The sequence below is a fragment of the Bufo bufo genome, chromosome 2 (assembly GCF_905171765.1).
Source record: "Bufo bufo chromosome 2, aBufBuf1.1, whole genome shotgun sequence".
NCBI lineage: Eukaryota > Metazoa > Chordata > Amphibia > Anura > Bufonidae > Bufo > Bufo bufo.
In genome coordinates, this window is record NC_053390.1 from 93792280 (window position 1) to 93805992 (window position 13713).

At 43.4% G+C, this 13713-nt stretch overlaps 1 protein-coding gene across 1 annotated transcript in view; it reads left to right on the forward strand.

Annotated features, from left to right (window-relative positions):
- Window positions 1–13713, forward strand: part of IPO11 (importin 11) — a 565426-nt gene that overhangs the window by 116433 nt on the left and 435280 nt on the right. Inside the window, exons 11-12 of the mRNA XM_040421326.1 lie at window positions 863–1015; window positions 7712–7755. Coding sequence (XP_040277260.1) covers window positions 863–1015; window positions 7712–7755 — 197 coding nt within the window. The remainder of the gene's footprint in view (window positions 1–862; window positions 1016–7711; window positions 7756–13713) is intronic.

Here is a 13713-nt window from a genome sequence, read left to right on the forward strand (position 1 = left end):
GAAAGTTTACTAGTGGGACTGAATGAAAAGAGAAGCGATACTGCAATGTTTTTGGATTTCGGTCTTTACTGCATTTACTGTGCAGTAAAAATGACATGTAGGTCAGTTCGATTACAGCAATTAAAAAAACGTTTTAATTATAAGGATCAGTTTACACGACTGATTTTTAAAGTACATGTGTAAAAAATCTGCGTTGAATGCAAGCACATTTTTCTGCTTCAAAATTAGGCGCGTTTTTTCATGTGTATTTTACTTCTTCCCATTATTTACAATGGAAAAATCAGCGCTGATTCTGCCCCGAGTTAGGACAGGCTGCTTCTTTACACGTGTAAAAAAGAAGTAACTGCTGAAAGATTTCTTTGTTTGCCATTTTCTCACTAAACATTTTTTTTCCATTGATGATGCTCTGTGGTAGCTTGTTTTTATTCAGGCGAGTTGTTTTTCACCTTTTTAATGTTTTTAAAACAAAAAAAAAATCTTGCTTTTTTTTAGGTGAGGGGGAGAATATGCTTGTAAAATGCATTGCAATACTTTTGTATTGCAGTATACTATACTGTACCTGTTCCATACACTCCCTGCACCTGTGATGTACTTGTACATTGGGGTTAATAATGCTTCAATTTAGACTCATTGGAGTAATAAAAAAAAAAACGGAAAGGTGGAGAGCGTTATTTTTTTATTTTATTATTTTATTGTTTCTCTTTTTTTTCTTCTTCTTAAGATTGATCTCCGCTGGTCTGTTTTTTATGTGCCTCAGAAGTCTCTTGTAGCAAAGTCTTAGTGGAAAGAAGGCGACCAAAGCCTCTTATTTATGACATTAGTTTTACGTTTTGAAATGTCTGACATAAGAATGTTTTTCCAGACAGCAAGCCAGAAACCATCAGTGCGCACCAAATAAAAATGTCTTTCTTCACGTATCCGACGCTGATGGAGATATGTCACAGGCTGGTCACACATTACTTCCTTCTCAGCGAAGAAGAACGGGCAATGTGGGAGGAGGATCCCGAGGGCTTCGGTAAGAATAGGCAGCAGAGATCTGTGCTTTATAAGCCGATTATGTTATACTCATTATAATCAGCTCCCGTTATGCTCCAGAGCTGCATTCACATTTCTGCATTCCTGATGATTTGTGTTCTTGGACATGTAGTGATCACGGCCGCATGCACAGCCACATGTAGAGGTGGCGTGCTCGTGTTTGTTTGTCTGTAATGTATGTAATAGTGCTAGGCAATTGAGTTAAAGAGCTCCTGATGAGGTTGAGACAATAACCAGAAACGCGTTGAGTCGGAGTTAACTATAGCCAGCATTACCAGACGTGATGACCATGCGACAGGCAGCTAAATAGTTTTTATCCTTTTTTTGGTGAGGGATCCTCCACTTCCATCTTAGCAATTACCATATCTATTATTGCTTAGGGTGGGTTAATAAAGATATAAAAGGAAGGGGGTGATTGTAGGGCGCGGTGCATAATAGCAGGGTCAACTGATATGATATAGATAGGTCTATAGGGACCCTCACCATTGATACCGATAGGTCTTAGGAACAGCAGGGTTTGGAAAGAGATATTTATTTAAGTAATTCATTCCATAGCGCTGTACATGTGATAAGCGGTGCCCATACATAATACGGACAACTGCAATAAGCATAAACAAGACGAGTTACAGACTGGTACAGAAGGAGAGAGGGCCCTGCCCGTTACCCTTTATTGTTCCGATTTATGGTATCGTTCCTCCAGAGAGATATATGTGTGTTTCCCTGAGTTATTTTATAAGCAGTTTTCTAATAAAGCTGGTTTGTTATTTTATTTTTAGCGTCCTTAAACATACTGTGAATCATGTAGTCATTTTACCAAACACTTGATGTATTTTATGTGGGTTTTTGGTGTGGATTCTGCAGCAAAAATCCCGTATATGAATGATGTGACATGAGTTTTAGGGAATGGTTGGGAATGTAAAAAATGGTCTAAATGGTTGTTACAGGCAACACTCAAACTTATTGCTTAAATAAAGACCATATGGGTTAGGCTGAGTTCACACTTCAGTTATTTGGTCAGTTATTTCCATCAGTTATTGTGAGCCAAAACCAGTAGTGAAGCTTGGTGTTGGCTCACAATAACTGATGGAAATAACTGACCAAATCACTAAAGTGTGAACTCAGCCTTGGGGCTCATTCACATGACCGTATAAAAGGGAGACTGCATCCGTTCCGCAATTTTGCGGAACAGGTGCAAACCTATTCATTTGAATGGACCCGTAATAATAGGGAACAGCACCCTGTGTGCTGTCCGCATCCATTGCTCAGTTCCGTGGGCCCTGCAAAAAAGATAGAACATGTCCTATTCTCGTCCGTTTTGCAGACAAGGATAGGCAGTTCTATAATGGGCCGTCCGTTTGGTCGTGTGAATTAGCCCTTAGATAGTTTTCCATCTTTGCAGTATACAATGCCTACATTTTAAAAGACTGAACAGTCCTTTTGTATTGATGGTCTGTCATCAGGATATGCCATCAATAGCTGGTTGGCGTCATTCTGACAACCCTCACCCCCCACCAATCAGTTGTTCTGGAGTAGCCCCAGCACTGGAACATCACAGCTTTATCCATTGTGTAATGGACGGAGCTGGTTACTGCAGAACTGCTCTCATTCACTTCAGTGGTTGCAGCGTTGCATTAACCAGCTCCGTTCATTACACCGTGGACGGACCGGTGTAGTTCAGGCACCGACTAACGATGCCAGAGCTACTGCTGAATGTGTTATCAGCAAGAGGTGCTGTGAGCTGGACCCTGTACATCATATATTGAGGATAGGCCATCAAAATTACCTAAAAACTTCGTTAAAGGGGTTATCCCATGAATAATTTAAAACATGAAAATCAGACATCATATAGTCACAATACCTTTCTAACAAAGCTAGAACCAGCCCTGTACCTCACATGGGTCCAGAGATCTCCACATTCATTGCTCTGCTAGATTTATATCAAGCTGACAGCTGAAAGGGAGTGTCTTTTCTGCTGCAGCTAAGGGGCGTGTCCATGCTCTCCCTATCACAGCTCAGGGGGCGTGTCCATGCTCTCCCTATCACAGCTCAGGAGGCGTGTCCATGCTCTCCCTATCACAGCTCAGGGGGCAGTAGAAGGAGGAAACTGAGCATGTGCGGCCTTCTCAGTGAGCAGGACAGAGAAATAAGAAATAAAGTGACACTATACAGATACATTTTATTGAATATCTCAGTGGCTATACATAATTTTTAATTACATGCAATTACAAAAGAATTCAGATCCAGGTGCTGGTTTGAAAGCTGAACAATATTTTTCATGGGACAACCCCTTTAAATGTTTATTTTTCCACTCTTACGCCCTTCTTTTTGCCCTTTTGTAGTTGTTTTAAAAAAAATAGATAAATAACATAAAAAATGTTCTATCACCACGTGGAGGGAAAGATCTGTTGTTTTTCCTCTCATGGATAACTTTTTTAATTTTCCTCAGTCTTGAGACTTACTGAGGCCATCATGTTCAGTGAGCAGCACCCACTTGTCCATCCCATTTATAATAAGCTATGTTACTAAGCCCACCCGTGCCCATACTACATTCACAGAAGGGCAGCATTGAGATGAGCAGAGGTACATCTCAGCTCAGTGAATCCCAAATTCATTAATCACAGCCTCGCCACCCAGTTACAATGTATGATCACTAAACACGCACCAGCTCCACTCTGCCGAGAGAGCGGTATTGGATTTCCAAGTTACAGACTCGGCTCTCTGGAGGAATGAGTTTATACATTTTCACTATCGTGTTTCCTGCCCAGCAGTTAATTGCTTTCAGAGTGTGATAAATTGTTTACGACCATTTCTCTGGGGTCTGCCTTCATGTGGCCAGTGCTTCCCTCTGATCCAAGCTGCCGAATTGTATACTTGTGCTTAGTACAATTTGCGATTTATTTTGTCTACAGTGTAACCCATTCCTGTAATACAGTCCACTGGATTTTATTTGGGCAGTGACTGGAAATAGCAGGCGAGGTGCATTCTCCTTTCATGTCGAAAGTGACTTCCATAGGAGGAAAATTTCATGTGACCAGAAAATCTGCACGTATTAGGCTACTTTCACACTATCGGCACGAACCTCCGGCAGGCTGTTCCGTCGGGTGAACAGCCTGCCGGATCTTTCCTTCCGCTAGTGACCGTGTGCCCCCAGACTGCCGCTCCGTCCCCATTGACTATAATAGGGGCGGTGCGGAGTTCCGGCGGAGGCACTACAGCGCACGGCGAGAGGCTGCCGGAATAAAACTACAACATGTTCGACATTTATTCCGACAGCCTCTCGCCGTGCCTCCGCCGGAACTCCGCACCGCTTCCATTATAGTCAATGGGGACGGAGCGGCAGTCCAGGGGCACACAGTCCCTAGCGGCAGGACGGATCCGGCAGGCTGTTCACCCGACGGAACTGCCTGCCGGAGGTCCGTGTCGCTAGTGTGAAAGTAGCCATCCTACATGTATTCTTAGTATTGGTAATCATTGTATCCCTTTCTTTAACGGGAATCTGCCAGGATTGTTGTCCATGCTAAATTGCTGACGGCACCAAATAGAGTCTGGGGAGAGAAATACAAACATACCTTCAGAGGAATTTTTATTATCAGGAGTAGTGTGGATTAGAAGTTTTATTCTGCTAGGTTCTGCTCCTGCAATAAATAATAAAAAATTCCACAAAGGGTGTGTTTGTCCTGCTCTCCCCAGCCCCTACCTTTTGCTGTAAACAGTTTAGTGTTGTCAAAACTGCTGACAGACTCCCTTTAAAGTGAATGCCCACCCTTGATCTTACATTATATTGTGGTCAGAACTCTGTTTCTCCATACATCATGTCACCCCGTGACATGACGTATGGGAGACACGTTGCCGCATCTGCGTAACCCGTGTCAAACTGGATGTTGATATGGGGAGACCTGAGATCTGCAGTGGGAGAGCGAAGGAATTGGAACCCATTGGAGGATCAGGTAAATATGATTCCCTCCACAGATCCATGAGTCCAAAAGGCCCCAGAGGGTGAACAACCCTTTAAAGCATTAGGCCTCATGCACACGACCATATGTATTTTTTTACTTCAATGGATACGTGACCTGCATTTTTCAGATCAGAATAGGACATGTTCAATAATTAGTGAAATGGACGTACGGATTTGGACAGCACATGGATAACATCCATATGTCCGTTCCACAAATTATAGAACATGTCCTATTGTGATCTGCAAAATGCAGGCCATGGACCCATTGAAGTCCATAGGTCCACAGAAAAATGCGGACCGCAAAATACACAGTCATGCATGTAAGTGATTATATTTAGAGTTTGAAATATTATTATTTTTAAATAGAATTGATGTTTAGATACAATACCATTATTCTAGATTATGATGCAGAACTTTTTGTATTTGTTTTTGCAATGTTTGTCAAGCCTTGAGTGCTGTCAAGAACAATAGCAGTACTCTGATAGATGTATATCATATTCAGCAGCATCAGCAGTTATCAATAAAAACCATCCTCTCATAGGTGTCCATAACGTTCCCAAACTGATGTAATGTGTACGCACAGCTTCTCAGAATCAAAGTATTTCATACTAACATGCACGTACAAATGAATTGGATTTTACCTGCTTTGGGAAGAGCTGTTTGCTGGGCCAGGAGGAAGAACATCACATTTACTAGCTGCCATCTGGATGGTTTGGATGAAACTCCATATTTGGAGTTTTCTTTTTAGAGATTTTAAACAAATTATATTGCAGATTCAATTATACACTTGGATGAATCGTTTTAATCACCTTCGTCGGATTACACGGTCTGCTACGGCATTGTTCTCTGCTGTGGTATTAGGTCTAGTAAAAATGTTTTGGTATATTACTTGCCCCAAATATTACTTAGTGATGATAATAACGTCTGTCCATAAATGTGAGAACTTTCTGTACAGAAACAGACATCAGTTCTTTCAAGAATCCTACTTTATCTTCATATGTATGGGGGACATGGTGGCAGTACCTCTCATATTGTACATGAAGTCTCATATGCCTGCAGCATGTTATAGAGCAGGAGGCGATGAGCAGATTGATATATAGTCTTAACCTCTTCCCCCTATGCCTTTTGGGCCTTGGTTAACAAGCAATTTCTAATCGGGTATCTCTATATGTGCAGTTATAAAGGGAAGGCTGTCAATTACTGATATGACCACCCACTGGACTCTTAAGCACAGAAAGAGCAGAGATTTACATGAATAAAATACTAATTTCCCTTAAGAATCAATTCTGCTCAGCTTCTCCTGCACTGTAAATCAGGGTGACAGATTTTCTTTAAAGGGAGTCTGTCACCAACTTCTCTACCTCTCTTGTGTCTGTCCCACATCCAGAAGCTGAAAGAACTTTATAAAGATATGCAGATTTGGTCCCGCAAGAGTCCATGGGCGGCATTATGGCCCCAAGTGCCTAGGCCCCTCTCTGATGTGCTGGCATAGGAGTCCTCTGGCCCGCCCTCCTCTCCTACTTCATCCTCTTCCTTTGGCTTAGAGATCTCTTTCGAGCGCCGGTCACTGCCAGGCCCGCGCATGCAAACTGTTAAGATCAGTGCCTCTGCTCATAGTGGGCGGAGCAGTGTTCATGCGCGGACCCAGAGATGACTGGCGCTCACACGACATCTGTAAGTCGGAGGAGGAGGATGAAGTAGGAGAGGAGGGCGGGCCAGAGGACTCCTATGTCGGCACATCAGAGAGGGGCCAGGGCATTTGCAGCCATAATGCCGCCCCTGGGCACTTGCAGGACCTTATCTTGATATCTTTATAAAGTGTTTTTTTTTTCAGCTTCTGGACGTGGGACAGACACAAGAGAGGTACTATTTCTGTGTTGGGCAACTGTGCTATAACGTGATATGATTGTAGGTGACCGACTCCCTTTAAGAAAGTTTCTTGGGAGAAAGTGGGTAACTTTGATTACCTTAAAAAGATCTAGCTGTTGAATCTCTGAGTAAATTGTATCTTCTTGTGTGCTCAGGGCTCTAACAGCTTGTTAAAGAGAACCTGTCCCCTCTCCTGACATGTCTGTTTTAGTAACTGCTTGCTTCACCCATCTAATAACAATTCTGGGACTCTTATGACTCTGTGAAGTGCTATTCCTATATATGTATATATATATATATATATATATATATATATATATATATATATATATATTACTAGCATTTTGAAATAAAGGTCCAGATGGGTGTTGCAGTTGGGGGCGTGTCCCTGCACAATCTAGTATTATCTTATCAGTGCTGCCAATGTCAGACGGCGCAGAGACACAACCCCAACTGGTAACACCCATCTGGACCTTTATTGCAAACTGATAGCAATTAATTTATACCTTGTAGAAAGAATAATAAAGGAGTTGCACAACATAGAGTCACAGGAATAAATGCTCCAGAATTGTTATTAGATGGGGAATGCAAGCAGTTACTAAATCAGACCTGTCAGGAGAGGTGACGGGTATTTTTTAACAGAGAAGTTTACTCTATTAGGGGACTCCACTAATCCTAGGGATTAGATTGAAAGATATTCTTGACAAGTGATGGATGCACAGTCGTTCTTAACTAAAGTCTTTGGGAGATTTGAGAGCATTACATTCTGCTGAGAAATGTCTGTCATTTATGTGAGTATTGGTACTAGTAGTGTCAGATTCCTTATGTTCATTTTTCTGATCTTCTTTGTAGCCGTAGAGGAGAGTGGTGGAGACTCGTGGAAGTACAGTCTGCGGGTATGTTTTCTAAATTATTCAGCCTTGCCCTTTCTTCCAGTGCATGAAATAGGTGTCGTTGCTGCTCATGCGCTCACGCACAGGAAAACGTTATAGAATTACATCCATTAAGTCCTATGGGTCTTTCTTCCGAATGTCATCTTTCCTAATCCCTATCTGTTCTAAAGTAAATTGACCTTTTCACGATACTTTCTGTAATTTTCCATATGGATTTTTTTGATATGTATTATTACAGTCTGCCCTTTGCATTTAAATCTAGAAGCGGTGCATGCAATACCTCTGTGTACAAAGGCATAAGAGCATCTTCGTGGATATAAAATGGCAATGTATGAAGAAGCCTCTTTCTAGTAGAGAAGATTTACCATTGGAAAGGCACCTGTTTTTTGGCACAATTTGGCATACATGCTTTGCACTGCATTTTAAGGCGCTTTTTACACCTTGTCCCGCGAGGAGGTGTGGCCTTGTACAAAGGAGGCGTGGCATCATGGAAGGGGGTTTGGCTTAAATGTGAAGTCATACACTGAAGAGACACCATATTTTGACATTTTTAAGTCGCACTTAGCCTACAAATAGGTGATGTAAAGTTAGACTAAACACTGTATAGATGTGGTAGATGTATCATTCAGCATCAACCACTATGATAAATCTGGCGCAGTTTGACGGTCTTCACTGTCCTACTATTAGACAGTATTCGTAAATCTGCACCATTGTGTTTTGCAGTCTACAGTACGTCAAAGGTATAAATCGGGAGGATTTCTCAAGTGATACTGCCGACGTATGCCACTGTATAAAAAAATATATAGAAAAACCAAGCAGCAAATACAAATCTACACCGACCGGACAAAGGTCAAAAGCAGGTTTCGTCGACAATACACCAATGTGTAGGGGGGCCACATAGCTTAGATTTGGATAGAGGCATCACAGAGTACGTACTCAAGTTCCTTACAGGATGAGGACCCATATACACATCCAATTCACTGCACAAGGGTTAAGACAGTGGGATTTACAGTAAATTATAGGGGTGCACCGAAATGAAAATTCTGGTCCGAAACCGAAACCGAAAATTCAGGATGCCCTTGACCGAAAACCGAAACCGAAACTGCCTTTTTGCCCAAATACTTTTAAAATACTTTTTTTTTAATGATTGGCGCTGTTATGGAGAGGGGGATCTGTGGGTGGCTCTGTTATGGAGAGGGGGATCTGTGGGTGGCGCTGTTATGGAGAGGGGGATCTGTGGGTGGCGCTGTTATGGAGAGGGGGATCTGTGGGTGGCGCTGTTATGGAGAGGGGGATCTGTGGGTGGCGCTGTTATGGAGAGGGGGATCTGTGGGTGGCGCTGTTATGGAGAGGGGGATCTGTGGGTGGCGCTGTTATGGAGAGGGGGATCTGTGGGTGGCGCTGTTATGGAGAGGGGGATCTGTGGGTGGCGCTGTTATGGAGAGGGGGATCTGTGGGTGGCGCTGTTATGGAGAGGGGGATCTGTGGGTGGCGCTGTTATGGAGAGGGGGATCTGTGGGTGGCGCTGTTATGGAGAGGGGGATCTGTGGGTGGCGCTGTTATGGAGAGGGGGATCTGTGGGTGGCGCTGTTATGGAGAGGGGGATCTGTGGGTGGCGCTGTTATGGAGAGGGGGATCTGTGGGTGGCTCTGTTATGGAGAGGGGGATCTGTGGGTGGCGCTGTTATGGAGGGGGGGGATATGTGCACTGTTATGGGCATAACAGTGCACAGATCCCTTTCCCCATAACAGTGCACAGATCCCTTTCCCCATAACAGTGCACAGATCCCCCCTCCCCATAGCAGTGCACAGATCCCCCCTCCCCATAGCAGTGCCATAGACCGATCCCCCTACCCATAACAGCCCCGGCCCTGCTGCTCACAGCATCACTCACTGCATCTTTATTTTACCTTACAATCGTCACGCTCCAGTAAGAACTCTGCAGGCAGAGCGGAGGGCGGCGTAACGTCACTTACTCACGTGACGCACCTGCTCCGCCCACTTTATGAATGAAGGAGGCGGAGCAGGCGCGTCACGTGAGTAAGTGACGTTACGCCGCCCTCCGCTCTGCCTGCAGAGTTCTTACTGGAGCGTCAAGGTGAAATAAAGATGCAGTAAACCGCCCGCCCGGCGCCCGCCCGCAGATGGTGGGTGACAAATCCCACACCCCATATTTTCGGCCGATATGTAACAATATCGGCCGAAATGGATTAGGTACATTTTCGGCCGATATTTTCGGCTGCCGAAATTTCGGTGCACCCCTAGTAAATTATTTTCACAAGTGGTACAAAACGGATCTGTTTTTGCCCTAATGCAATCTGAATGGAAAAGGATCCGCTCAGAATGCATCAGTTTGCCTTCGTTCAGTCTCCATTTCGCTCTGGAGGTGGACACCAAAACACTGCCTGCAGCGTTTTGCTGTCCGCTTGACAAAACTGAGCCAAACTGACACAATCTGGCACAATAGAAAACGGATCTGTCTCCTATTGACTTTCAATGGAGTTCATGACGGATCTGTCTTGGCTATGTTACAGATAATAGAAACGAATCCGTTCATGACGGATTCATGCGGTTGTATTATTGTAACGGATCCGTTTTTGCAGATCCATGACGGATCCGCCAAAAACGCGAGTGTAAAAGTAGCCTAAGAACTCTTCTTGCAAAAATGGTAATTCAGAAATCTAGCTGGACACAGTCTTAGGCCTCATGCACACGATCGTTGTTTGCATCCGTGTCAGTTGTTCCGTTTTCCGTGATTTTCTGCGGACCCATTGACTTTCAATGGGTCCGTTGAAAACTCGGAAAATGCACTGTTGTTCATCCGCGTCCGTGATCCGTGTTTCCTGTCAGTCAAAAAAATATGACCTGTACTATTTTTTTGACGGACAACGGTTCGCGGACCCATTCAAGTCAATGGGTCCGTTAAAAAACACGGATGCACACAAGATTGTCATCCGCGTCCGTAGGCTACTTTCGCACAGACGGATCCGCAGATCCGTCTGCATAGAGCTTTTTCAGATATGAGTTTTCACATCGTGAAAACTCAGATCCGACAGTATATTCTAACACAGAGGCGTTCCCATGGTGATGGGAACGCTTCAAGTTAAAATATACCATAGGATTGGAGAAAACTCCGATCCGATGGTATATTAATAGGGACTCCTGACTTTACATTGAAAGTCAATGGGGGACGGACCCGTTTGCAATTGCACCATATTGTGTCAACGTCAAACGGATCCGTCTCTATTGACTTGCATTGTAAGTCAGGACGGAATCGTTTGGCTCCGCACGGCCAGGCGGATACCAAAACGACTTTTTTTTTTTTTTTTTACTTTCCTTCATGTCTGGTGATTCTCCAAAAATCACGGAAGACACACGGAAACGGATCACGGAACAACGGAACCCCGTTTTGCGGACCGTGAAAAAATACTGTCGTGTGCATGAGGCCTTAGGGATACAGTAGGTTTTACTATTATCTACTTTCCTTTCTTTATATATATATATATATATATATATATATATATAGATATATATATATATATACACATATATATGTGCATCAGACTAGTCCCTCTTATTTCAATCTTCAGTCACTGTATTCTTTCTACTGTTACTATTAGGCTCCATTCAGACATCCGTAAGTGTTTTGCGGATCTGCAAAACACGGACAACGGCAATGTGCATTCCGCATTTTGCGGACCGCACATTGCCGGCACTAATAGAATATGCCTATTCTTGTCCGCAATTGCCGGAAGTGCGGGTCCGTATTTCCGGATCCGGGCCGCACATCGTGCGGCCCCATAGAAATGAATTGGTCTGCAATTATTTTGCCGAAAGAAATTGCGGACATGTGAATGAGGCCTTATGTTGTGCAGTTAAGTACTCGCTGTACAGTACTTTGCTTAAAAGCTATATGCACCTTTGGGGGGCATTTTTTTTATTAGTGTATTGTACTCTATGAGCTGAAAATAATTTTTCTAATTGTTCTTTATTAAAAAATATGGAGTCCTTTTCTCTGTACAGAGCTGAGATTCTCTACTAGCAGGATCAGAATTTTCTCTCTCTTCTGTCAGGCAGGGAGTTGACTGGCTCCTTATCTCTGCCCTCAGACCTTATAAACTGTCATCAAAGCTCAATCCTTATCTTACCGATATGAATGTGGCTTAAATAAGTGTTTATGACCTTTTAGTAATTTAGAGATCTGGTGTAACGGTCGCGTACACACACACACAGGGGGGAGGGAAGTGACCACTGCGCTCCACCCTTACCCCTGACCCTGCCTACTTGCCTCGCGAGTCCTAATGACAGGGGACAACTGGACGGCAATCCCTAACTTGGAATAAGTGCAGGGATGACAGACAGACAAACAAAAGGACGTGAACGGACCGAGTCAATACCAGGAAAGCTGCAAAGTACAAATGGAGCAAGCAGAGAATTGTCAGGAGAAGCCGGGGTCATAAATACCAGGAGAGCAGAGAAGTACAAGAGGAGTCCTAAGAGAGTAGTCAGGTGGGAGCCGAGGTCACAATACCAGGACGGATGCGCAGTACAGGAGGAGCAGGCAAAAGGATGGTCAGGGAACAGGATCAGGTAAGTATTCAGCAGTCCAACAAATAGCCAGGAACCTAGAAATTAACAGGCAACCTGTAGCCAGCAGGCTGCCTGTATTTATAGTGGGGAGTGAGGGTCATGTGACGTGGCCAGCGTCACATGACCGACAGACCAACCAGTCGAGCACCGAGTGATCAGCTCGGCACTCAAGGCAGACTAGGAGCAGGGAGCCACCCAGCTAGTAAAGCCGCCCTGGGAATGAGGTCAAACACAGAACCTCATTCCAAAAGCTAAGCAACAGGTCTGCGGGCAATGGGGGACCGAGTGCACCTTCGGAACCCCGTGACATCTGGGTTATGAGATGACCAACACAAAGTGATAGTAGGATGCACACAGGTAAAAAAAAAGGTAACCCTTATGACTGAACAGCTCAATATTTTTTAATAAAGACCAATTGAAAAAATGATTTTTAGTCCCAAATGAGTAAAATGCAAATGAGTAAAAAAAAAATTGTCCCCAAAGGTGTACATAGCCTTAAAGTCAATTGTACAGGCAAAAATAAAAAACATTGTAATATATTTTATCAGAGAAAAATGCATTGGTCCCTAGTTATCAGCTGTTTCCCTAAACTAATGTTCTCTGTGAAATTGGTCTTGTTAAAGGGAAACTGTCACATGGAACATGGTTTCTGAGCTGCAGGCAACATGTTATAGAGCAGGAAGTGCTGAGCAGATTGATTATAGTTTTATGGGGGAAAAAATTCTGTAAAACTTGAACTGGATTTTAAATGAATAAAATACATGTTTTACTGAATCTATAGCATGCTGCCTGCAGCTTACTTGGTGACAGGTTTCCTTTAAAACCAAAGAGGGCTATCAGCTCACTGAAGGATCACTTTACATCATCCCATAGAAGTCTAGGGAGAGGGGAGGAGGGAGGAAGTGCATAGTAAACAGCAGCTAGCGTTATTTCTCACCCAAGTGGTTTATTCACATCTATACTGCTCAGTAGTTTTCTGGAATGTCCTATATAGTGCTTCTGAGTGATTCAGATTGAGTCAGTGTACATAATCTGCTGTATTTATGTGTATTTTGTGGGAAGACTCCACGCACCAGCTCAGGGGGAACTGAAAATTAAAGATGTAGCCTTCCGAGTAGAAAACTACTAAGAATTACCAGACGCATATTGTATAATGGTAAGATATAGTGCTGTCACTCAGTATACACATATATAGTAACTTATTTTTAAAAGTTATGTGAAGCGACAGGTACATTTTAAAGGGATTATCCCATGATTTATGCAAAAACTGAAAATCAGACAGCATATAGTTCATGACAATACCTTTCTAGCTCAATGAGACATGCAATTACAAACGTATTTATATCCAGGTGCTGATTTAAAAAATGTAGAA